The 25,386-nt window shown below is 40.6% G+C and overlaps 1 protein-coding gene across 2 annotated transcripts in view; it reads left to right on the forward strand.

The window, feature by feature from the left end:
• Positions 1-1,595: 1,595 nt before the first annotated feature.
• Positions 1,596-25,386, forward strand: part of LOC136446732 (plexin domain-containing protein 2-like) — an 87,883-nt gene continuing 64,092 nt past the window's right edge. For both annotated transcript variants that reach the window (XM_066445263.1, XM_066445264.1), the window contains exon 1: positions 1,596-1,856. In XM_066445263.1, coding sequence (XP_066301360.1) covers positions 1,787-1,856 — 70 coding nt within the window. In that variant the 5' untranslated portion in view covers positions 1,596-1,786. The remainder of the gene's footprint in view (positions 1,857-25,386) is intronic.

Below are 25,386 nucleotides of genomic sequence, written 5' to 3' on the forward strand. Positions count from 1 at the left end.
TAAATTATATAGATGGGCCTTCGTATTCTTGAACCTAACTATTGTGTCTCTTGCACCAGTACCTCCTGTATTTGCATTGTTTCAATGGCTGACCAAAGACTCTTCCCTTAATGGAGGTTAGGCCATTCCAGACAAGACCTATAATAGCTTCTCGCGAAAACGAATGACCCAGCTGATAGGGATTGGACCTACTAGCTCTTCAATTATTGGCCTAACTCCGCTATTCCACCTCACGGTCTATGCCTTTCTCAAGCGGCTTAATCTACACTTACCAGTTCAAGGTATCAGGTTGTGATATGAGGCAGATATGGGGGGGGGGGGCAGATATGTAATATGGTGATATCTTGCTAACGTCCGAAGTAAAGCGTGTCGTGGCAAATTTTGCTTGAGATGGCTTCTGATGATCAATGGTTTATTCAATTAAAATTCATCGCAGCCTTTAAAACTCTAAAGACCTATTATGAAAAAGTATGTAGGTTTGGCTAGGTTCTTGGGAAACAGCTCAATGCTTCTTATTAATGGGCCATATCATCAAAGAATAGCTTTTGAGACACTCTAGGAAATATTGATATGTAAGATTTGTTACAGTTCCCGGCACAATATTTTTCAGCATTATCCTCTCACCTTTTTAAGACGTATTAAGTAGCACAAGGCAAAGGTGGCACCATGACGTGATTTTCATCACATGATAAACTCCTGGCTGGTTTGCGATGGCTAGAGGCCACAGGGCACCCGCGCAAAACAATTCTAATCATATGAAAGGGCTGTTTAGAGAGAAATTGCCATAAGAAAGTCAGGCAATCCCAAATAAGTATTCCTTTTTTGGCCCTCACAGCTAAATTATCAAGAGATCGAAATTTGCAGAAAGTATCTATTAGTTAAATTGTCTCCTGGTCTTACAGAAGACCATTGTGCGTGTCTCAAAGGGAGACTGAAGCAAATACATATTCACTGTAAATATTCACAAGGCACTTCTAGATAGTAGCGAAATATTGATCGTGGAGGCGTCTAATGAACCGTATCCTTGGTCTGAAATAAAGGGTCTGAGAAGAATCCATTCAGCGGCTGAAGGGTCAAGAAAGGCACTAATATCAGAGCCGGGGAATCTGAGCAATTTTCCCAGGAATGATCGAAAGCTAGTTTGGTGAGGGATAACCTATACATGTAGTACCATATCGTACCATACCTTATCAACAAACAATGAATAAATCTTAAATATCAAGGAACATTCTAGTTCAGTTTTATAGTCAATTAAACGACAATACTTATCTGCTGAACAACAAATATATGTGTTAAATCAATGGTTTTTGAATTTGTTGCCATTTTTCATGATCTTCTGAGCAAAACTGCCTGAAATCGGGTGGCGTCTATGATGAATTAAAGAAGTACTCTCAAAGCAGTGGGAAGTTTGACATTACAAAGAGATAGACGAAAATTCTCGCTGCTGGTCATGACCTACATTTTTTCATTTTTTCACTGGGATATTTATTTTCAGTAGAATAAGACATTGAAAAGATTAGAAAATGACTTTACTGCGCATGGGCTAGAATCAAGCCAATCAGCTGCTACCGACGCATTTCAGCGGTCCCATCAGTTACGGCACTACTGTCAGCTTCTATCGCCTTGTTCGGCCGTCAGCTGCTCCAGGCGCCTGCATGTTACAAGGCTGAGTTCTCCGCACGCCGAGGAACATACCATCCGTTTGATTAGTCGGAACAGCAGAGCGTGGACAGGATCGCGGGTTTAGCACACATCGTTTCAACCTGAGCGGCACCACGTTGATAACATGGCCACCTTCCTCACTTACAGTTTCCTCCTAACAACCATGGGCATACTAACGGTTGGTTTTCAAATAGGTAGGTGTGCTTTGTTTTCATATTTGCTACTACTGCAGCTGCCTTAATCTTTTTGAAGGTAGAAGTGCCGCGCATAAAGTATATAGGCATCAACTCCTTTTGGATGTTAATATATTCCTACCGTTTATGATGGTTAATTACAGGATACATTTTCCCCGTCAATACTTGTCAGCGCACGTACAAGTCGCCGTTAATTTGAGTGAGCGAGGTAGTCAATTTTCCGGCATAACTAGCATTAATGAAGCAGACTGAAATATGTTCTTCGTGATTGTCTCATGCAGATCTTCCGGTAAATTTTGACATATCTGTCGAATTGTTCAAAATTATTCAAAAGTGTAACATTTGCATTTTTATACTAGGAGGAAATGCAAGATTATTTACGTCTTCCAGTCTATTTGGAAATGATGCTTATATCTAGTGGGAGCACCATGTCATTTTCAAAAACGTTAAGTCGTATTTTTCCCGCAGTGCTCATCTATGTACTGCATATTTCCTGGTTCCCTTATGAAGAAAAGACATCCATGTATGTGTGGGTTGCTGACAGGAGAGACAGAAGTCGGCAGGAAATGGAAGTTCTCGTACCGGTGACGAATGTCACCACGGGGGGATGAGGTATTGACATTACGTCCGGACTCTCCGGGTGTGTGTCTTGTACTAACGACATGGAACTCGTAAAACATTTAATAGTTCTCCACGGTGCTTTTATTTGATGCTTTATTTCCTATTTCCACAATGTATCTTTTGTTGGCTGCAAAGGAATGGCGCTCGGGAGACAACTGCGCACTTCCAATATGGTCCAACAACTGTTACCTTCCCTTTCCAGTCAGTTCAGCTGAGGCGGTAGTATCAAAAGGGGCGAGGTGGATTTTCAGCTATATCGTAACTTTGATAAGGTAGTCAAGAGATATTGTCGTACGATGTCAGTAGCGAGAGGTAAGGGTAAATTTCGGTTTTTGCGATAATTCAATACAGTCATATGGTGTAGACCGAGACGGTGATCTTCTGTTGAGAAATAGTGGTAGGTTTCCACCTAAATGTAACTAAAATTAGATCGACGTGTGCGTAGAATGTTCCGACAAACTTGCGTAAAAAAGCACTGAATTTACATTATCTTGCTGCTTGTCCAGGTTTGATGTGTCTATTTATGCGTAAGATCAAAATACTACCAGACCTCTTGATCAACGATGGATTTGTTTGATTTATACCTTGGTCCATTCCATCCCGTTTGTCGTCACAGACGTGGAGAATGTATCCATGGTTGCGAGGTTCTGAAGTATGAGATTGCTTTTATGTGATTGCTGATGTGGATTCATGGTAATGGTACGAGTGGAATACTAACAAGGAGATACCCCAGGCGCCTCAAAGCTAGAAAGGATGTACACAGGTACATGTGGTATCAATTTTGCCATCAGAGCTCAAACTCAAGTATCCTGACAGGATATAAATCAAAATAGTGAATCCAATCATACTTTGGGAACGCTGACAAGTAGACGTCGTGTATCCTGAAGGCCGGATTCACGCATTACCACAATACATGAAAAAATACACATTTAAAAAAATCATGAAAAAGTCATGTATCAAACCACTCTCCTCATCGCTGCAAATGTACTTCATGTTGCCCCGTAGGCGTTGGTAAATGTTGTCTGTACTAAACGTTTTTGTAGTATGTTTTTTTTCTTACTGAGGCTAGCAACTGAAGACAGGTGTAGACCTTTAGGTCACAACCAGCCGGTAGGAGCAGGTCTAAACCCCGGGGCGCTACAGACTATTGGGGGCCGATTTTGGAAGATCGGAACCTGTAAACGCATGGACTAGGGGCAGATTTTCCCAGGGTTCTAGACAAACATCACAAATGATCACCGTCATGCCACCATTACTTATAACATACCGCCTCAATGAAGGGTAGATAGCAATGTGAAATACTATATTACTCAAAATGAAAATAAAATGATAAAGTAATATTCAGACGTTTAAGAAAGCTTTAACTTTCTATCGTGCTCAACATGGATAGGTTCGAAAGGAAACCCTCAGCACTCCTGCAGTCAACAAACTCCTCTACGGAAAACCCGTGAAGTGGATGACCTCTTTGAACACATCAACCAGTTATAACTTTACCCAGGAGGATAGTCAAGACAACGTTCATGGACTCCTAAGTCGTTGTGCTGAAGGATCACGGCAACAGACCTGTACTTATGTCTCCCTATCCATGGGACAAAAAATTGCAGGGAGTAAAGGTCTTATTCACTACCATCATATCAGACAAAGATAGAGAAAATGAGCATGGACACGTAGACCGAGTGCGAATGCCAAACATGGACCTTTAACAAGTACAATATATTTTCTGATGAGTCGAAGATACCCTATAAATCCAAACAGCTGAGCAACAACAAAACGGTGAACATCACCATCCCTTGAGTACAAGGGATAGAAGAAAAAAAATCCGACCGATCTTCCAGAAATTCAACAGCTACAAACCCTAATGAACCCTCTGATAATAGTTGATCCTAAAGATCGTCCCGTAATAGTATCAAAGCTAATGCCATCTACAGGCTAAAGTGTTAGGAGCCTAACTGTAACAACGCGTGCATTTGGAAAAACAATCAGCCAATCTCTAGGAAGGACACAAATGAACTGCAGGACCACCGCATGTTACACTTTCCTCCAGACTGAGTCTCAGGTATTGATAAAGGATAAGTGATTGTTAGAAAAGGTCGGACGCTTTGAAGACTTTATGCATTTGTTTATTTATTTTGTATAATAAAATGCTGTTACTGTATCATGTTTATCATGTCACCCATTAATGTAACAAGAATTTTTTTTAAAAATCTAGGTCGGGGGGGCCAAGATACTAATGGCTGGTGGGATGGTGTCACTGGTGTGAGTGTGATGACGATATGTGACCCAAATAATTGGTCATCTTGGTGATTTGAATTGGACTAATGCCAATATACAAGACCGGCCTTAGTTCAATACACAAGTCAAGTAAGTCTAGTCAAGAACCTAGTTACACACTGCTTATACCACTACCTCTGTCAAAGTGGATGTCAATGTCAATGGTATCTAAATAGTTAGCTGTTTTTGAGGCATTTGATTTGAAACTACCGCAGTGGAATTTTTTTTTCAAATCAATCTTTGAATATCCTTGTAGAAATTGAATGTTTCCACGGCGTATCGCTTGGATACAAATTCTTATTAGGTTTTCGGTTGTCAGCCGTGCTTTAGTCTTCCTCTTGATTTGCAAAATACCAATGCGGATTTCTCAATTTTTCCACTGATTTTTCGGCAAAATGTGTGGTGCATTTGTTTTGAGAGGTCATCTGGCGGAAACGCGGTTTGCAACATTACGCATATGAGGTTTATCCGAGGCTTGCAGCGGATCAGCAGGAAAGAACTTTGGAACAAAACTGAGTCAACTTACATATGTGACCTATTTGGTAGAGACTGTCATTCTCGCTGTGGGGCTAATGTGCATTAGGATTTTACCATGGTCAATACAGACCGACGGAGGCTGTATGAAGATGTTTGCGGGCTGTATTTTGTACATTGCTGTGTTCTTGCTTTGGAGTCATTTGCATCTTAATGCCGCGGCGTCGACCCAAAACGAAAAACCCAAAACAAAACCCTGCCCAAAACCCAAATGGTTACTCAGCATTAAGCCGGGAGCCTTGTGCCCCCCGGCAAAAATGTCCAATACATATGGAAATCTGACCCCCCAAGAATTCAGGTGTTTGAATATCAGTGCAAATGAATGGGTAGTTTTGGATCAAACTAAGGTTTAGGGTCTGCTGGGTATATATTGTGTTATAAATTGTAATTGGTTAACATATTTCAATCCTTGATATATAATCCTGGATAAGATATTATATATATGTTGTGTAGTGTGTGAAACCTGTAATACCCTGCATCAATTCAGCGCTAGAAAGGCTGCCATTGCGGGTAATTTCTGACCAATAAAAAAAACATTATTACTATATCCACGGTGCCGTAAAGGACTAGTATGTGATAATTTCAGTGATGTTCTACGCACAGCTTTACACTGGATAGTATCTGACGATAATGGAAAAGGTATTAACTTCGAATTAATCCAGCACAGAATGAGTGACTCCATCAACATCTCGACCAGTTCTCTGGTCTACTTCAGTACAAACCTTTTGCTCAGAAAACTTGACCTTAAAGGAAATGAATTGTGACGTAAGCACTGGCTAAGATTTTCCTGGCATTCAGTATGGTCGTGTCACGGTTCATTGAAGACAAATGGGCCCTTATTTAGATTCATCATTATCTATTTTATCAAATTGCAACAGGCAATACCAGACATCCCAGGCAGCAATACATTATAGAAGATTCAATGCTGTATTTGAATACTTCGGTAGTCATAAATGTTATAAAATGCGCAGCTTTGCTGATATCAATCAATTTTACTTGACTATATATAGGCATACTCTACCCCAGAAGGAGGTGTTATTTTCTAAATCCTAAACCACATCTTTATCCCAGTTGAAGTTTGTCCAATGGTTGCTCGCGACATCCTACAGTTTGTTAGCCTACTATGTTTTGTGCACGGCATTGGAAGGCAGAGTCCATCCCTCTCCTTCTACTGTGTTTTGCTAGAAGAAGCTGGTTAGATATAATCAAAGAGACCTCACGAAGAGTAGAGCCGACGTTCGAGGCAGTGAAGGCAGTTGCTAGCTGCGGAATGAGCAGTATGAAGACGTTTCACAATGAGGTTGACAATTAACAAGACTAAGGTCCTAAGGCAACATAGTGAGAAGGTGAGATATAACACACTACAGCCACATGATATAAGGTCATAATGGCAAAGCTTGTTACTTTCGCCCAGCTAGTTACGTTTTAGGAAGCGCTCGCGCGTGTGTGCCTGTCTGTCCTGAACGCGAACGGATTGTTTTGGTATTTGGTGTAAAGGTAGGTCTTGCTACGACCTCAAAATGATTAGATTGTGGGTCCCCAGGTGACTTTTCAACGTACTGCAGCGGGAAGTTTGGTTTTTATATCTCGCATTCTGGTCATGCCATAGTCATGATTTTTGACTGGTAGATAACTCTTCGAAGGGTGATCAACCCCCCCCCCCTAGCGGCTGTTTTGGAACTGCAGGGGCCAGTTTTCTTTCTGGGTTTAAAAGAAAATGACTCAAGAAGGTGTCAATGGATCGTCATGATTTTGGTGTGTAGATAGCTTAAGTAATTATTCACATAACACTATTATTATCATCTAATTTTCATGATCAATTAGGAATGCTTATGAATCCACTGCATTCTATGATATGACACTCATACACGTGGCATACGTAACTAAGAAATAGAGGAATATCGATAGCAATCAATTATGCAAACGAACATCTTATTTGCATAACTCATTAGAAAATGCTATAATTTCATATTGGTAAGTAATGGGAATGCCATTGTTGCTACATTTGTAAGGTAAGTCGTAAGGTGAAATCTGGAGAAAATGTAACTGACAGCTGACACACTGGGGCAGGGGCCTTACAGTCTACTCTCCAAGCAGAGGAGTGGGTCCGGCAGGTTTTGACGTGTTTTTAGGCGTTTTTGTCGGGCTTTCTACTTTGTCATGGTTTCTTTCTATCTTTTCTATCTTTCTTTCTAGATAGAAAGAAACCATGACAAAGTAGAGAGCCCGACAAAAACGCCTAAAAACACGTCAAAAACCTGCCGGACCCACTCCTCTGCTTTGAGAGTACTTACAGTCGTCAAACACAAGGGGATTTGGGAAGCTGGAACCTGTGAATTGCTGGAAACAGGAGTTTCACTTAGAGTTTTATTGGGCATGGGCATCTGCTCTAACCACCAGCATCATTCAACAACATAAGGATCTTTAGAAACAAATCTTAACCAGTGTCTTGGTCTTCCGTAGGATAACTAAGACCCATTTGCATAGAACACAGTTCAGGGACGGGTCAAAAGTCGTTACTTCCGTTAGTAGTATGTAGCAGCCCCCGTTCTAGTTAAATGAACGTTGATTGATCGGGATGTTAAAAGCTCCATTTACTCGTCTAGGATAGATATATAAAGTCAAATTTGTTAACTGACATATGTTGCGATCATATTTTTACTGTGATGTACATGAGAAAGAAAAAAATGCTGTCTACCACCCAAGCGTTTTTAGCATCATTACAATTATGATCTATTTCTAGACGGAACGTAAACTTCCTACCTATGATTCCATCAATGTAAGATGTGGCTGTAGAAGAAATGCACGACTTTTGACAACCATGAACTTCTGACCATGAGAGCTTAATAGTGTAAGTCATCCTGCCAGCCGCTCCACACCAATGAGATTAATTCTTTCTCAGAGAACATTCGCATAGCAATCCAATAAGGTATATTGAATAAGGTAATGGAGTAATATCATATCATATTTAAACTGCATACTTGTTGGCGGTTTCATGAATATGTAAGTATAGACCCAGTGTTTCCCGTACGCTAATCGGGGATAATTTACGTCCTCTTACTTTTGAAACTTTTCGTGAGTTTAAATGGGAATATGTCTGAAAGTCTGATTATAAGCTAATATTTCAGAAATCTTATCTTTAAGTTTGCAAACGTGTTCGATATTACGACAATCTTCGGTATTTCAACACAATGAGGACATGTTTAATGTGATACTAGAGTCAATGTCAATGCATGCATGGATGAAAACTAGTGATTGTAATTCACTTGAATATTTCATTTCTTATCAATGTTAAAAATATTGTGATATATGCAACGCATTGTCAACAGTGTCCAATCAACTTCTTTACAGAAATCCTGGATAAAAGGGCAAAATTTATCAATTTATCAAATTTATGTTTGGTATTTCAAGATAGCTTAAGTGAATCTGATGATTGACATGCTGATTATGCAAAACATGAGCTAATGTGTGTATTTGGTGAAATTACATAAATCCATTGCGTTTCCAAAATCTAGACTGTTGCTTGAGTAACTTTTGTTTTTGCGTATGATCGACATATCATGATAAGACGTTCAAACATGTGACATATGCCCTTGGGAAAGAAGGCGATATCGATACATATGGTTTAAATAAATGAAGACTTAATTTGAATGCTCGTACATAATGTCATATTTGTCAATTGGAATTTAGTACTTGCACCAATCGGTAAGTTTAATATTATTTCGTATGAGTTAGATATACCTACAATTCATCCTAAGCTTCTTACGCTATTGCAAGTCGAATATCCTAAACACAAATAGACAGACAGACAGCATGACACATAAACCAAAAACAGTACCTCCAGTCCACGGACGTAACTCATGTACTCAATTCAACAAAAGTCTAAATCAGTATATAGTCTCTCCCAATATTAAGGTCGAATCAATATCTTTAAATAGTAGAATGTGTCATATGTTACAACTGTAATTGAGCAGTACAGGTACCATTATCACTATATACAAAATGACAATTGTGTAAAAATCACGTAACGAATTGATGGCTGCCACAATGTAAAAAAAAACAACATAAAAACCAGACTAGTAAAGGTCTTAACAATATTTATATTGTATCACGTTCAGACCGTCTCACATGTGACCCTGAATATCCCCCATGTCCCTGGTAACCAGATTAAACCCAATGCCATATCTGTGGATCACAGGTGACTTGTAAGCGAGTATCTAGCTGTCGGCGCTGAGTACTAAGTGGTTGAAGTGGAGTTCGAAAGTATTATCATACTGACATCTAGCACTTGTCCTGGCAATGATCACGCCGCGGACATCATGTACTCTAACCGTGCCCTTGTATGTATGCACCCCTACGGCAAGGGTTTTTTTGGTAGTCGGTATATACGACGATTTCCAAAGTGCACAGCTGAGTACACTCGTTTGGCTCGCATTATCCAATTTCCTTTCTCCCCCGAGCCAAAACAGCAGATGTTTATCGATCTGTTTCGTACAAATCCTGTGCAAAAAATATTGAAAACAATAGCCTCATGATCGTTTGGAGTGCAAACAGTTTTGAAATGACCCTACAGTCGTTAGGGTCGACAATACGATATCAATCGATGTTTGAAATCAATATTACAGTTTATTGATACCTGCTCTCTAAAACCTGCCTAAAATAGATCGGATGCCAGCTGACAACAACGATTTCGTCCCAATCATAGTCCTCCTCTTTTATGCAACGTATTTTTATGCAAATGTAGAACTATTCACTAATCTATGGGTTCCTTTGACTTAAAGGACACCATTGTCACAACCTAATCATTTTCCTGTCGTTGCTATGACAGCGTCCCTGATTGCAGTGTTGTTGATTAACTACAGCTCCTCTCTTTTATTCCATGTCCCTTGAGAACCAGAGGTCTCCAGTGTTCGTCCCTTGTTCCCGCCTTCTGGATAATTAACACTAAATTCATTCACAGGAGTTGCAGCCAATCCGCTCCAAAAAAACAATTAACGGTCCTCGTCGAGTTTGCAGAATTTTCACAATTCTGTTACAAAGTTACCTCTCAATGTTATTGCTAAGTTTTGTAAATATGGCATTATTCAAGCTTATGCTATTTGATTAATATGGCAACCACCATTTATAGAATAAGTTGGTTTGTAACAAAACATACGGCCTGTCAACGAAAACATTACACAATGTGTGGAATATAAGATTAATGACCTGCCCTAAAGTCTATATGGAGTCATAACTCATTGTCACACATCAAACACGCCAACACCACCGAAGAAAACCAAGATGGCTACTTTGTTTTCTTTGAGGGCTGTACCATGTGAAAACCAGGGGGCAGTTTAGAAATGATAATAATGTTGTTATTTACAGGATATACCTTTGTTTTGGATTGTTTTTACTTTTTATCATTACTAAATTCATTTATCACTGTGCCTTTACAAGTCTGTCTTAATCAGAAAGTTCCTTACAATCGAATAAAAACAGCACCCACCCATATGGAAACGTTACACACAATTGGACCGATGGAAACCTTGGAAAAAGCGGGTAGTAGATATACATGCTCCCACGGCTTTAAACAGGCGGAGGAGAACTTGCAGACTATGCATTTTCTTTTAGAAGAGCTGATATTTCTTCACATAGGTTAAACATTTGGCTCTGTCCGCGCGGTTTGAAGATAGATAGTTACGTTTTTAATAAATTGGACAATAATTGGAAAGGTTACGTTATAAGATCCCAAGGGTTATGCATAATTTTAGATATGAATGAGATCCCAATGGCCATGTATAAGGTCTCACATTGAACCTTATTCATATAATCATAATGCGTGATGCATGATAGTGAATAATACGATTAATCACATGGGGCATTAATGGATGCTACGTATTTCGTTCCTCAGTTTTCGAAGTAAAACTGGAACTCCGAAATTAAAGAAATTAAACTGAAGCGTTGTTAGTTATGTTGAGCCCATAGTTATGGGCTCGTCATATTGTCATACATGGTATAGGCGATACATATTGTTTTTGTCAGGTGTCTTGTCCTTCCCCTCCTGTCATTTCAGTTAAATCTATTCAACTCTGTCATTTTGGGGCCAAACAACCTGAAATTTTTGTCTTCCAACCGTCTGTCGGCACGCCTGGAGGAAGGATTCAACATTCAGTGCAAGTGGTAAGTCCGTTAGCTAGAACGGCAGCAAGCAAACACCTAGAAATTTACCAGAAACAGCTGTTGCCTGATTTATTTATTTCTACAACACAGGAGGGTTAGTTTCAGATCAGTCAGAAAATGTTATCCTTGAAGTTGTTTGAAGATGTCTCTGTAAAACTTCCAACACGCCGTCATATAAGAGCAAACCTACAGTGTGAATTACATGGATCAAATCCGCTCTATGTAGCGATGTTACGGATTATACAGACAACTATAGCTGGAATATAAATGTAATTTTGAATAAAGGTCCCATCTCGTGCTTCTGTTGACATGTTCGATGTGGCCTAGCTTTGCTATTACGCATTCTATTCACAATTTCAGGCAGAAATCAACGTTATTTCGGGTCTCCTAATTTTCATATCGGTCCAGTACAATTAATGACTTCGGAATAGCACACGTCGAAAATTGAAAAGTCCGCGAGAACCCGCAGGTGTTCCGCAGAAATTCTCACAGTCTTTGCGAAAAATCTCGCATGCCTTTGCGGTAAGAAGTTGCTAAACTATGCGGAAGGCTCTTGGCGCCTCGAACTTGTAGAAAGAATTTATGGGTCAGGGGTAATTTTGGAACAGTCAATTTTTGCATCGGGAGGGAGATGGGCAAAGTATATTGTATTTGCTCTCGCTAATGTTGCCTTTCTAGTCAATATTTCGATTTGCTTAGGTGTTATTTTCGGACGGTCTATTTTTTTGCATGGGGAGGAGTTTGGGCGAAACATGCTGTATTTGTTCAGGAGATAAACCTAAAAAAAAAACATAATTTTTTTCTTGTCTTGGCAATCAAAGTCAAATCCTACATCACAATGAATTCTACCAATTTGAACATGGAGGGACTTTTAAGCTAACACTTCTCTTGTTTTAAATTCTGCTTCGTTGGAAGGGAGACAAAGCTTTCTTGCATTTGTTACAATTGAACGCTAATGGAGTAAGGAAAGTAAAGCAGTCAATCAATCTGGCAATCAATGTTCAGTTGTTATTTCAAACTCCACGATTTTGAGCATACCTAACGATCTTCGTTCAACTTGGTTAAATGCATGCAATAGATGTCTCTGTTTTTTGTCATGTGCTGCACATGGAGTAACATACGTGTCAGGTGCTACGTGAGATATGGTCGAGATAACCCTCATAAACCCCGGAGTGGACGTCTCCCTGCCGTCTCACTGCGGTAATGGTGGTATCGGGAACGTAAACCGGATGTGCACTTTCCCTGACCATTAACGGAGACATACATAATTCCTGCCTTCGCGGCGGTTATGGTACTGGGTACTGTATTGGACGGGGATGACAAATTATCTCAGACCTAGAGACACCCAGGATCTTTGGCTTGCGGGTAACGGGTGTTTTATAGATGCTGTCTGAAACTAGCACTGTTTTCTCTGATTTGCAGTTGAATCACCGAATACAGTTTGTGTTTCCTACTCGATTGTCAAATCCGATTACTGGTTTTGATGTTAATACTTAACAGCTATCTTGAAAACAGAGCATCGTGGAAAGCAATGACGGCCCGCCTCAGTGAAAGGACTAAAAGCGGTGACGATGATGATGATGATGATGATGATGATGATGATCTTGAAAACAGAGGTGGATAGCAAGTCTTCGCTAAAGTATGTTTACACAACATCCTTAGGACGAGGAATATATTTCTGGTAACAACATCATAAGAACATTAGATCACAGCAGTAAGTTTGCTAATTCACGCGAATGGCATATGCAATTGCTGAGTCAGCAATTTTGAATAACAATCAAATGCCACCCACAGGTTGGGTTTCTAATTGCATATTCTGATTACAATGTTAATTACAAAGTTCTGCTGTGCTTCTTAACACTATCCTACAGGGAAATACGCCGCATCATGTATTGTGTTTTCACCTTCATTAGACAGCTTTGATTTTCTTGTCAAATGGAGATCAAGCTATTTAGAGAGATGTCGTCCTCTTTCAACTTTGCTAAATGTTAATCGCCATCTTGTAAAGAGGTGATTTGGATTCGTGATGGTAAAACGCCGGATTCACAGGCTCTTGTCGTTAGAAAGAAACGACAATAGTGCCAATAATGCATGCGTGTAATGAGGCTGTTTTGACTCTGACCCGATAACAACCCAATTAGTTGCCAGTTCTACATTGGAAGATCTGCGGTTCCCGACGGTCTACAGTAGCGATAGGTACAGGTAAATGCTGAAGGACTATCGCAGTAAAATGTGCTATAGACAGGAAGACAGCGATGCGAGGACATAGGCTAATACCTCCGACCATTTCAATGTCTGACATGGCATAATTCCTTCCAGGTTAACAAGTCAAGTCAAGTCAAGTTTATTGCACAACAATTGCATCAGGTACAATGTACGGCAAATAACATGGAATATTAACAACTACAGACTATCTATACTAGTGCACTAACCTAACATCATTACTCGATACATAAGATAATGGCGTGATATATTTCACGTTATGGCACGGCTTCTCTTTTGCATAGCATTATATATGAATTGGCCTAGGTAGACAGATACAGAGTCAGGACATGACAGAAGTACATTAAATATTTCTCTACTTGTTCCAGGTAGTGTTATTTCCTTCTTACATGTAATCATCAGTCTTTTCCTTTCTTCATTATAAGATGGACATGAACATGAAAGAAAATACTCCTATGAAATTAGCTCTGTATACATAATTAAAGTTCAAATCAAATTCGGAAAAGAGGGGGCAACATTACATGCATGTCATTCTCCTCATAATTACTTCATGGGGATTAATTACCCATGGTCTCCGTCACTAAACTACTTCTTCGTCGGGGAATAGGTGGCCAACCTGACGGAGCGCTGATGCTGGGTTGGTTCAGTTGTGACTGTTCAATTCCAAGTAGAAAAATGGCATGATTCCATACAACTTAATATGAACATGAAAGAAACTACTCCTAGAAATTAGGTCTATAGGGCGTATTCACGTGACGTCATCACCCCTGCCCTCCGTGGTCGGCCATGTTGGTGCTCACCCTGCAGCGAAGTTTCTCGGTGTCCGACGGTCTCTACATTTCCAAGGAATGCGAAGTCGTCTGATCGCTGTTTTATTATATGCAAAGAGTCTCCAGCCTCACATCCTTTTCGCTACAAAAATCCAATTTCACCTACTTGAAATGACCCATTATCGACGAGCGAGGAAATGTTTTCCCCAGCAGCCTACAAACATGGCCGCTAAACTGTTTACAGAGTACGCATAAAATCAGTTCACAGCATACAAGTGTTCCAAGGCCTGCAACCACGTAGTACAGTGTCTTGAGTGTCATGAAAAATTTTGTTGACAGGGAGTACGTTATGATCGGGAAAGTTCGGCGTTGAAAGACCCCCCAGTTTACGAACGTATCTCAAGCAACGACTACACGGTGCTGCCACTGTGTTACACAACGGGCCTGTAATTTGCTTTTCGACCAGATACGAACTTAAAACAAAGGTTTCCATACAATCACGTTGATTCTCAAACTTCAACTATTTTGATCCGCTGTTCGTATGTCAGAAATCCACTTTTGTTTCAGTCGTTAGTCCCTTCGTATGTTCCCTCACCTACACGAGAAACGCCAAACCAATCTTACTGTTACCCGATCAGTGTGTGCTTTATCAGTCCCAATCCAACATCTGACCACGAGGCAAAACACCATGATTGTGAGACAAAACGTTTCGAAGGGAAATTGTGAATGGCGTAGAAAACATCTGCCATTTATACGGAGAATTCCATAGGGCTCCACTATCAAGTGAGCACCAACATGGCCGCCAGTGCTCGTTGCTAGGGGGAGGGTCACATGACTGAATACGCCCTATAGCAATTCAAAATTAATTCCAAACTAACAGAAATACTACAGATCCAATCACTAAACATTCAATCACTACACATTCAATCATTACTTTTAAAGAGAATCGCAATGCTGTGAGGAGTTTAAGTTCATTATAAAGAGATTCATATACCCATGCCTAGTAAACGTTATAAAAAAACCCGAAGCTTTCGAGGAAATTACACCAATCAGAAATCACCGAGAAAACTGAGTTGACGAAGGTAAAAGGCTGGGTCGGGGTCAGTAAAGGCGGAAGGTGGAAAATTGAGTTGTTGTATGACGTACAGAACAGGTCATAATCCTCAACCTACCACCTTTTCCCACCCGCTCGCTTCAAGTCAAGGTTAAAGTAAAATCCATCGTCCTTTCGTCCCCCGCGCGATCACGGAGTCATTTGTATCGCTCTTCCAGGCGCAGACTCGGAATGGGGTCTGTTCCAGTTCAACGATGACGCCCACAATTAGTGAACCTGGAAATTGATGTTTTGGGGACTTTAAATTGGATGACGTTCGCTGATTTTGAAGGCTATGTGAAAAGAAACATTGCTAACGTTTTTCAAGGAAGGCAAAAATTCAGAGTTCTTCAACTAAAACTCATTAACCTATGTAAGTAAATGCAACGATTTTGCCTAGTAAACTTACAAGAGAAAATGGGCCAACTTAAATGAAAAAAACATCAATCATAAACTGGAGGATCGATAAAGAAACCTTTTAGAGTGGTAAAAGAATTTCGCTGACTCAGCAGTATATGGTTTTCCTCCAAACAATCAATACATAAGGACCCTTCTTCGTCCCGAAATGGTGCAATGCGATCCGCAATGTCCCCTTACATAATAGTGGTAATAACTTAACACCACGCCGGTTCACGCAGGCACAAGTATGAAGCAACATCGATCAAGTACGTCTTAGATAATGATATGAACAGGCGAGGTAATTAGCTACATGTTCTGTAATTAGAAATTGACGTCCTAGTATATAAAAAGAATTGTGATTATTTTTCTTAATGGGATCTCATATCTCCGAACACTGAAGGTAAATTGATTGATCAAGATTGATAAAAATAAAGAGCCGATAGCACAACCCTGCTGAAAACTATTGGGACATCGTAAAATGGTGTGTTCTACCAGACTTTATCAAATAGCTGTGATATGCCCACCCAAACGACTAAAAATAGGGTATATTGAATGGGGAAGCAAGATTAACCGGTGATGGCATACACCCCGTGTGCATTTTTTTCAGAAATATATTACCTGAAGTCTGAAAGGGATTAGATATTCATTTATTCAAGAGTGTCACTTGACACCTTGTTTCAGCCAGATGCAATATAGAAGTGGCGATGTGAGGCTTGCTGAAATAAAATGCCCATATCAGAATTTTGAGCATTCAATGTATACAAATGAACACACAAACAATCTGTGAATAAAACAATAAATGAATAAAGATATCTACTTCATCTAAAGAAACGAACATTTGCTTGGTATGTAACACTGAATTTATCCATGAACATGCACACGTATGTTAGTTTTAAGGTCAACATTCTTTTTGTGGTGAGGTCAACGCAAGTTCGACTAATTCAGAACTCATTCGCCCCTCAGACATCAATACTCCATGAACGACCAGCTGTCATGGCAGCGTCAAATTATCCGCCTCTGTGGGTCCTCGCGGGGCGCTAAACATCGCACTGACCGTCACGAACTATAGGTCTGTCGATATCAGCTCCTCTCCATCAGCAGGTGTGATGACTGGTGTATTCGCTGATTCGGGAAGGAGGGAGGACAGAGGATTTAGTGGAATCAGTGCTTTAATCTTTAATGCTACATTAGATGGCCGAGGAGGTAGCTACTAATCCAGTTGCTGCTAGACTAGACATGAATCGGTAATGCTTGGGAGACAGTGAAAACTCGCAAGGGCTCAACATGGCTTCCTATGCGTATGATTTTATATCACTTAGTATAATATGCCAAGTGTGACGATATTCAATGGTTCGACTATTTAGGCACGAGGTTGCAATAAGCACTTTAAACATGTATCATCGGCCCCACTTGATTTCCCAAAAAGCCCACAGCTTCTGTATGATTGAGAAGTTTTTTCTTGGTCTTAGTGCTGACCAAATACACAAGACACCAAACCAGAAAAATGCGTGTCTCAAAAGAATAAAAATGCTTAAATCACTACACATTTAGCCGTTTTCAGTACCTCTCTATACGTACAGCGTATGATATAGGCTGCTATGGTGCCGTGTCGTTCAATGTGTATCCATACGTAATTGCGTCTATATTTATTAATTAGTGTGACCTATTTCTGCCTTGTCTGGATCGATATTGCGACAGAAGATAAATTACCTCGTCCGACGATCGACTTTCCCGTGTTCAGGATGGGCAGATAATGTAGATATGACAAGATAAAGATGAGCGGTTTATCTTCTGATTCTATGGATGTTGCAAAATAATTAAGGAATGAAAGCAAATGATTAGGTAAATAGTCAAGACGGTCTGTCATCAGATACAAAAGTATGCCTTGTGCGAAAGCCTCCTTAGTGTCAACTGTTATCTGCGGTTGATCATTAGATTTGATTGTTTTTACATTGTTTCCATGATTTAATCCTCTTAGAATAGTTACCATTTCCTGCACAGCGGTATGTAAATAGGTTTCACTCTTCCAACCATCTGAAAAATGAACTTAACCCTTAAGAGTTCGGAAGCTCGACTTGATTTCAATGATTTTTGTGTTAGGTTTAGAAAGTATCTTCTATATTCTAATCTACGAGCGGCATGCTCTTATCAACATGGATTTGTGGATGAAGTAGCCAAAACATATTTCAGACAGTATCTCATATGTTTCCCGTTAACATACAAACATATACAACTATTTTTTAAGTGGCGTCGAATGACCGAGCGGCTAGGCTAGCGGACACAAGATCCAGAAGCCAGGCACTGGTTCGATTCCTGGCAGTGCTGGCTAGACATTTGTGATTGGGAAAGTCACTTAACACGACTTTCCTCACTCCACCTAAGTGTAGAAATCGGTGCGCCCTGACTTCGGTTGGGGAGGTAGAAGGTAAAGGGCGGTAGAAGGAGAGAGACAGCTCAGTTAAACATATGTGAGCGACCAAAGATTTCACATATCGTTTAAGAGATAAAGAACGAATTTGTTTAACATTTTATGTTTCATTTAATTGTTGCTTAACCCTATCTAGACGGGGGGGGGGGGAGGCGGTGCTAAAACATGTTCAAAACAGTCGCTGAGGTGACGGCGCGCTCCCTTCGCGCTCCCATGGTGACTTTGGCGCGCTCTCGGCGCTCACTCCGCGCTCTGGCCAATTTGAAGTCGCAGAGAGAGCACTGCGAGAGCGCCGTCTCAGTGAAATGAGGGTATTACCGGTCCCTTAACCCGGGGGTGGTCGTGTAGGCGCTTTTTGTCAGCAACTTTTATGAGCGACAAAAGATGTGACAAATCATAACGAATTCCAGAGATAAAGAACGAATCTTGAAATCGAGGATAAATCACAATAAATTTAGGTCGCTGCACGGTCGCTCAGCGTGGGTCATGATATATATATATATATATATATATATATCACCCTGGGAGCGCGAAGGGAGCGCGCCGTCACCTCAGCGACTGTTTTGAACATGTTTTAGCACCGCCTCCCCCCCCCGTCCAGATAGGGTTAAGCAACAATGAAACATAAAATGTTCTGTGAAATCTTTGATCGCTCACATAAGTCGCCGACATTTGAGATTTTGATCGCGCAGAGAGCGCGCAAGGGTCGCCGGAGAGATTCCACGCGTGTTTCACGGCGCTTTGGCCAACTTTAGGTCGCAGCCAGAGCGCAGCGAGAGCGCCGTGAAGTGGAATGGGGGCCTTACCAACCCAGGTGCCCCTACGGCTTCAAAATCTATGGGACCTGAACCGTTACCTCACCTGTAGCATAAAGAAACTCATTATGTAACATATTGAACACCAATCTGAACCTGAATTCCAGGCAGAAGGGTATAGACTGTTATTCTGTCATAACGTAGATACGGATTACTCCTAAAGATGGCACTCTCTATACATGGGTAAATCCCCCTCTCACTGGACCCGCGGCACGCTGAATTTGTGTTAACATTGACAAAAAGACAACAAAACAAAGTGCTTTGTCAATTCGATCGGCCGCAGCAACGCCGCCAGCGTGCCGCGGGTCCAGTGACGGGAATTTAAGATTCTTTATCATTTTCAATACCTGAGTTTAAGCCTCGGGAAGAATTCATATCACTTAGTGTGCATGCGATAGTTTACTAAACTCCGGTGGGTTCGTTAATCTGGTGTTATTTCGCGCTGCTGATCGACTGTTCCCTCCAACGAGACCATCTTATGTAGCGTGACTGTGAAAACAAGGATATCATTACTGGGAAAGCTGCGTGATAGCAATGCCTTATGGAAAAAGACGAGAGGCTTATCAAGTTAGAAGATTGCAAAATACCTGTGGGTATCATCTAAAACGTTTCCGCCACTCTCCTGCATGTTGATATGAACGGCCGTACTGAAGCGTGGTTCCAAGATGACTGACTGATACTTCAGATGATACGTTTTCACGGTAGAGCTGTGCAGTTGAACAAAATACAATTGCAACCCACACCCTGTAGAAATAAGCGAAAGTTTTATTCAGAGCGCTACTGTATAGTACTGGTTCGATCAGTCAGGTAATCTAAACGACCTCAAGTAATTAATCGCGTATAACGCTAGTTATTGAAGTCCGGTACAAGTGCAACATTGTTTAAACCACTTTTTGAAAATATGTTCATTAAGGTGTAGAGAAATATTATGCACAACTAAGATGTACTGCACGAACAGTACAAAAGTTGAAGCATCTTAAGTTTGAAAACTTTGGGAAGTCACTCAACCCAACACGACGAATCAACGTTACGTTCGGGTAGGGGGTGTCTGTCTAGCATTTTTGTGCTTTCCACATTAAGGACAACAGGTCACCAAACAGAACATTTTAGTAACGTTACCTCCGTAAGCATTTATGTCTTGTTTTCGATGCTGCTGTCTGTATGTTTGTGTTTCCATCAATTTTAGCCTGAAGCTCTGTATAGATCGTGATGATTGTTTGTAATGCATACCCGGTAAACCGCCTCACGTAATACACCAGGATTGTACTGAGCAGTACAAGCTGATATTCGGACAGATTTATTTGGTTCACTCACACCGGGAAGGAACCCTACTACTATTAAGTGTGATGTGTGCTTAATACCCCCTTTCCACCAGGAAGAAGCTCTCGCCGCGCTCTCTCTGTGACCAAGAATTGGCCAGAGCGCGTAGAGAGCCCAAAGGTCGCCCTGGGAGCGCGAAGAGAGCGTACAGGGAGCGCCATGGTCGCCAAGGTCACCGTCATCTCTGTTACTGTTTTGAACCGGTTCCATATATAAGTCGCCCTGAGAGCGCCGGGGATGGCGATCCAACAATGAGCACAGAGAGAGCACCAACAGAGCGCGCAGCGAGTACAGTGGGCGCCGTAAGAGCGCCCAACGGTCGCAGCGAGCGCCAATGGGGCGTAAAAGTGTTGTAGGCTTGGCTCTCTAGAAGAAAATTCAAGAATAAAAGGACAGATTTCCATGATTTAGGGCATGCAGGTAGCTTGGACACAATTACACACACCAACTATGACTTGATTTGCGTATCGATGACATTCTCCAATCTCAGTGCTTTCCACAACAGGACTTCAATACATATGTATGTACTTTCTGGCAGGTGGAACATTTACATGCATCGATTAAACACATGAAGCTAATTTGCATAGTTTATGGGAAAATCACATAAATCCTTTGTAGTAACTATGGGATAACATGTTAAGTAAGTGAAGATGTGAATGAATTGTGAACGAATCGACAGATGCTCACTGGTCACCGAAAGACGTTTCCAAACCAGCGATTTGCCAATGAAACTTTCCAGTGAATTTTCAAGTTCACCGATCACGTTACAGGTCACCCGTAGCTCGCCCGGGGAACAGCCGACATTCGAATTCGATCGTTATTCGGGCGTCAATCTGAAGATTTTCGACGATTTTTTTTTCTTTCAAACAAATGACGAAGGCTGGAAGGCCGCGGACCAGATTCGCACAGCAATCTGGCCTGTGGATGCGAAGTCTACAAAGTCGGGAGTACTTCCAGTGAGCGTTATGCTTGGGTTTATTTAGATCCACAATTAGCTTAACACTATACAAGTACATTCTAGCTACTATCTAAATTGTCATAATTTGATAAAGGGAGGCATTTACATCAGCATAAGCTTTCGGCCTCCCTTGCACTATGATATTCTCATTTGTATTTTCCTTGTTATGTATTTATTACTTTTATGTACGAATAAATAAATAATCAAATAAATAAATAAAATAGTCTCTGTGGTTATCATCAACAAACATAACTGTACAAAACTAAACGACACACAGAGAATAACATAGACAGAATAGACATGTACATCTAATGACAGTAAGACTATACTTGAGGTCCAAATACAATATAAACAACATCTAAGGATATTACAGTTTCAAACCATTCAAGGTGCTGGACATTTTTTCTGGGATTCGGTTGGCGGATAGTTTGTAATTTAGATGATCGTGTTTGATAACCATGTGATTGCATTTTTATCTGTTTGTACAGAGAAGCTGCCTGGTTGTTTCCATGATTTTACGGGGCTTGTGTCGGTTGAGCTCCAGTAAACAGATTGTGCTGTTTGTAATTTTGTGAAATATGCCATCGTAATAGTTTTGTTTACATGTAGTGTTGACACGTAGTTTTGTAAGCTCTGGCCGTTTCTGATGATAGTTCGTTTCTTTTCACCTAATCTTAAACGTCTGTGATCCATTGGTACAGAGTTTCAGGCTTAGCACATCCATGTTTGTATTCACGCTTATTTGTTTTCCGATAGTCTTCTACTTGCAACTAGTAACTATACACCGTTGTCACAACTCACTGGGCATGTGTGCTCGAAGCCACGTCAGTCTGTGTGTTCTGCACCATCATCATAGTGAATTGTACATCATTTCCCTTGAAGGTCAAGTCGAATGTCAAACGACAAAGAAAGAATGAATGAGCGAAATGGTGAAAAGAGCGATTACACAGGCGAGTGAATTATCAGCGACATGGAAAGTCATCCATGTGGGGACAACATAGACACAAGTTGAAAACGGTAGGTTGAAACCTGACATTACTGCATGCAAGAATTAAAAGAAAACCACGAACATGGTGGACATGCAGAAATCGAGTTGCGCCACTCCATATATGTTTCCTCTTCCACTCGACGAGCCAGATCCTGACTGTGAGAGACCACAAAATGAAACGTGTTATCACTTTTTAATCATTTTCTGTTAAAAAAGAGTGTTTCAAAAAGTGTGCACGTTGAACAGAAACTTGCTAACATGCTATTTGGTATATCGGTCAGTGTAACTCTCCCCCACAGTATTATTAGCTTTTCTGGTGGGTGACACGGTTATGGCAATGGTCATGGTTTATTAATTACATTACCTAGTGGGACTATGAAATTTCATAACATTCTAATTTACACGATTTTACCTCGTGAGACCAATGATCAAACTTATTTGTTTTCAAAAATGAAAGCTTTGATACCGCTTCGCTATAAGTAATTCAGTATCGACAAAGTGGCTGTCCTCTGGCTTAGACGATAGGGAAATACAAGGGCAAGAAATACGATTCCGCACGAAGCCATTCCGAGTTCTGTACACGATCGTTATCTAAATCGATCCTACCGAGAAGTTACTTTGAACCTATTCCCAGGTTTATGCCGCAGGGGAAAAGTCGGAGTCATGAGTTCGCCTGACTCTAAGATAGTAAAGTACCTCCGGGTTGTGCGGGAATAACGGCTGATGCTGATGAACGGCGATGGTGCGTGTAATGGTCCACCTAACCCGCCCACCTGCATGTTAAACTTTAATGTTTCCTCCTACGGGGATAATGAACGGCTTTTCGTCCTGTCACGAAGGGAACTTTATTCTGCAGCTCCATACTCCGCCTATGTTTCCTGTCAATCAAATGCAAATGGCCAAGTGATTAAGACCATCTTAACCCTCATACACCCGAACGGGGTCATTTTTGACCCCAGGCGTGGATTTTGATGTGCCATTTGAAAAATTTTGTTTGGAAAAAAAAAATCCGTCCGTAACTTTGTCAGTAGACATTTATTCTAACCTCTTCTTATTTTCTAGGGAGATTGGCACAATACTGTTAAGATTATAGAGGAAAGTCTGGAGTGATTCCACTGGGGTCATTTTTGACCCCAGCAAAAACAATGTGCTGTTTTTGAGACCTGCCCTCTGTAAGTCCTAAACTACTCATTGCATCACCACCAAATTTTGAGAGGATGGTGCACATGTGAATTAATATCGTCACAATGAATTTTGTGTCATTATGACGTAATATGACGTCATTATGACGTTTTTATGTGATTCTATCCGCCATCTTGGATTTTGACCGATGGCGTCATGAAATCAGCATAAAATATTAATGTTAGATTATTGGATTAAATACTAGATGATAACAATGTAAGAAAGTGAATGTGGTGTACCAACAATTCCTCGACACGTAATTGTTTGAACTGAAATTAGCAGATTTTGTAAGATATGCCTGTCAAAAACCCGTTGCCATGGCAACACGAAAAACGATGGACTTACTTTATTAATTAGATTTTTTGGTTAAGGACATTTTATGAAAATTCACCAAGTTTGGTGGCTCTGCCGTAAGCCATTAAGGAGTTAAAATTTGGCGTGGGCCTCAAAAATCCTCTCCCAGTCTAAATAGGAATAGTTCAAGACGTAGTCCTTCTGATCTTTTTGCGTGAATTATCATAATGAACTGGATTATTCATACCTAAACAAACCAAAACATTCCTCTTACATTGATGAAGCAATGTACGGATAACAATCGGCGAAAAGAGTGAAAAGGGAGATTTTACTGAAAAAAACAACATTTTGGGGTCATTTAACCCCATTCAGTCATTTTAGTCGCAAAAAAGGGTTCGGGTGTATGAGGGTTAAGAACACCTATCATATGCCATATGAGCTACATTTGATTGTAGCCTGTAGGCGGATTATGGAATTGTCGTGCATGTAGCGTACACTAGATGTAGGTTCAGATGCCCGGCACCATAGCTGGTGCTGGTGACTAACGCACCATGAAGTGCCAACATTGTACATGTAGATACCCTGTAAGCGCGTTGCCGGAAGGAACCAAGGCGTTAACGTTGGACAATTAAACACTAAAAGGGAGAGGGTGATGATATCAGGCGATGTGGTCACTCCGCGTGCCAGTTTAGGAGAGACACGGAGAAATACTAAAATACTGTGGCTAAAATTGTAGTAAAAGATTACATGCCGAAGGATACTTCAATGCATGTATTTGTACACATCTGACCTTAATGAAAGCGTGCTTTTATTAATCATGAATGAATACATTTTTGCAGAGGGTAGAAACTGCACTGGACTGGGTGGAGAGAAACAGCGACAAGCTATGATGATGAGTGGGTAGAATTTGTCCGTGCTTACTGTTGGACAGACGTTTCCTCATTTAAAGTGATAGGGATCTAAATTATAATTTTAAGGCATTATATAGACATGACGGCATTTGCTTCTATTAACACACTGATGTCTGAAATTGTCCCGTATACAGTTCACAGAGCCACATAGGTTCAACCAGTAAAGGTCTCAGTAGGTATGATGCTAAATGTCTATCCTTGGTCTGCATGATAATCAAATGTTTGTATCGAAAACAGAATCTTAACATTGCCTATTTGAAACATGTTATAACGACTTCATCATGTAACGTAACGCTAATTTATTCAAATCGTCATTTATCTTTAAATCACGAGGACAGGGCCAAACGTTTAACCCATAAGATGAAATATCAGCTCTTCTACGACGAAAAATGCTTGGTCTGTACGCTTTTCTCCGTCTGTTTACGGCCGTGCAAACCTGTATTCAAACTAAAGTCTATGGTGAAGAATTGTGTTAGAGTTACCCATTATGGTCCATTTCAGTCTTTCTCCTTCTAGCTCAGAGTCTATACTTGAAGAACATAGATCAGAAAAAAAGCACATAAT

This window comes from Branchiostoma lanceolatum, chromosome 13 (assembly GCF_035083965.1).
Source record: "Branchiostoma lanceolatum isolate klBraLanc5 chromosome 13, klBraLanc5.hap2, whole genome shotgun sequence".
In the NCBI taxonomy this organism is placed as follows: Eukaryota; Metazoa; Chordata; class Leptocardii; order Amphioxiformes; family Branchiostomatidae; genus Branchiostoma; species Branchiostoma lanceolatum.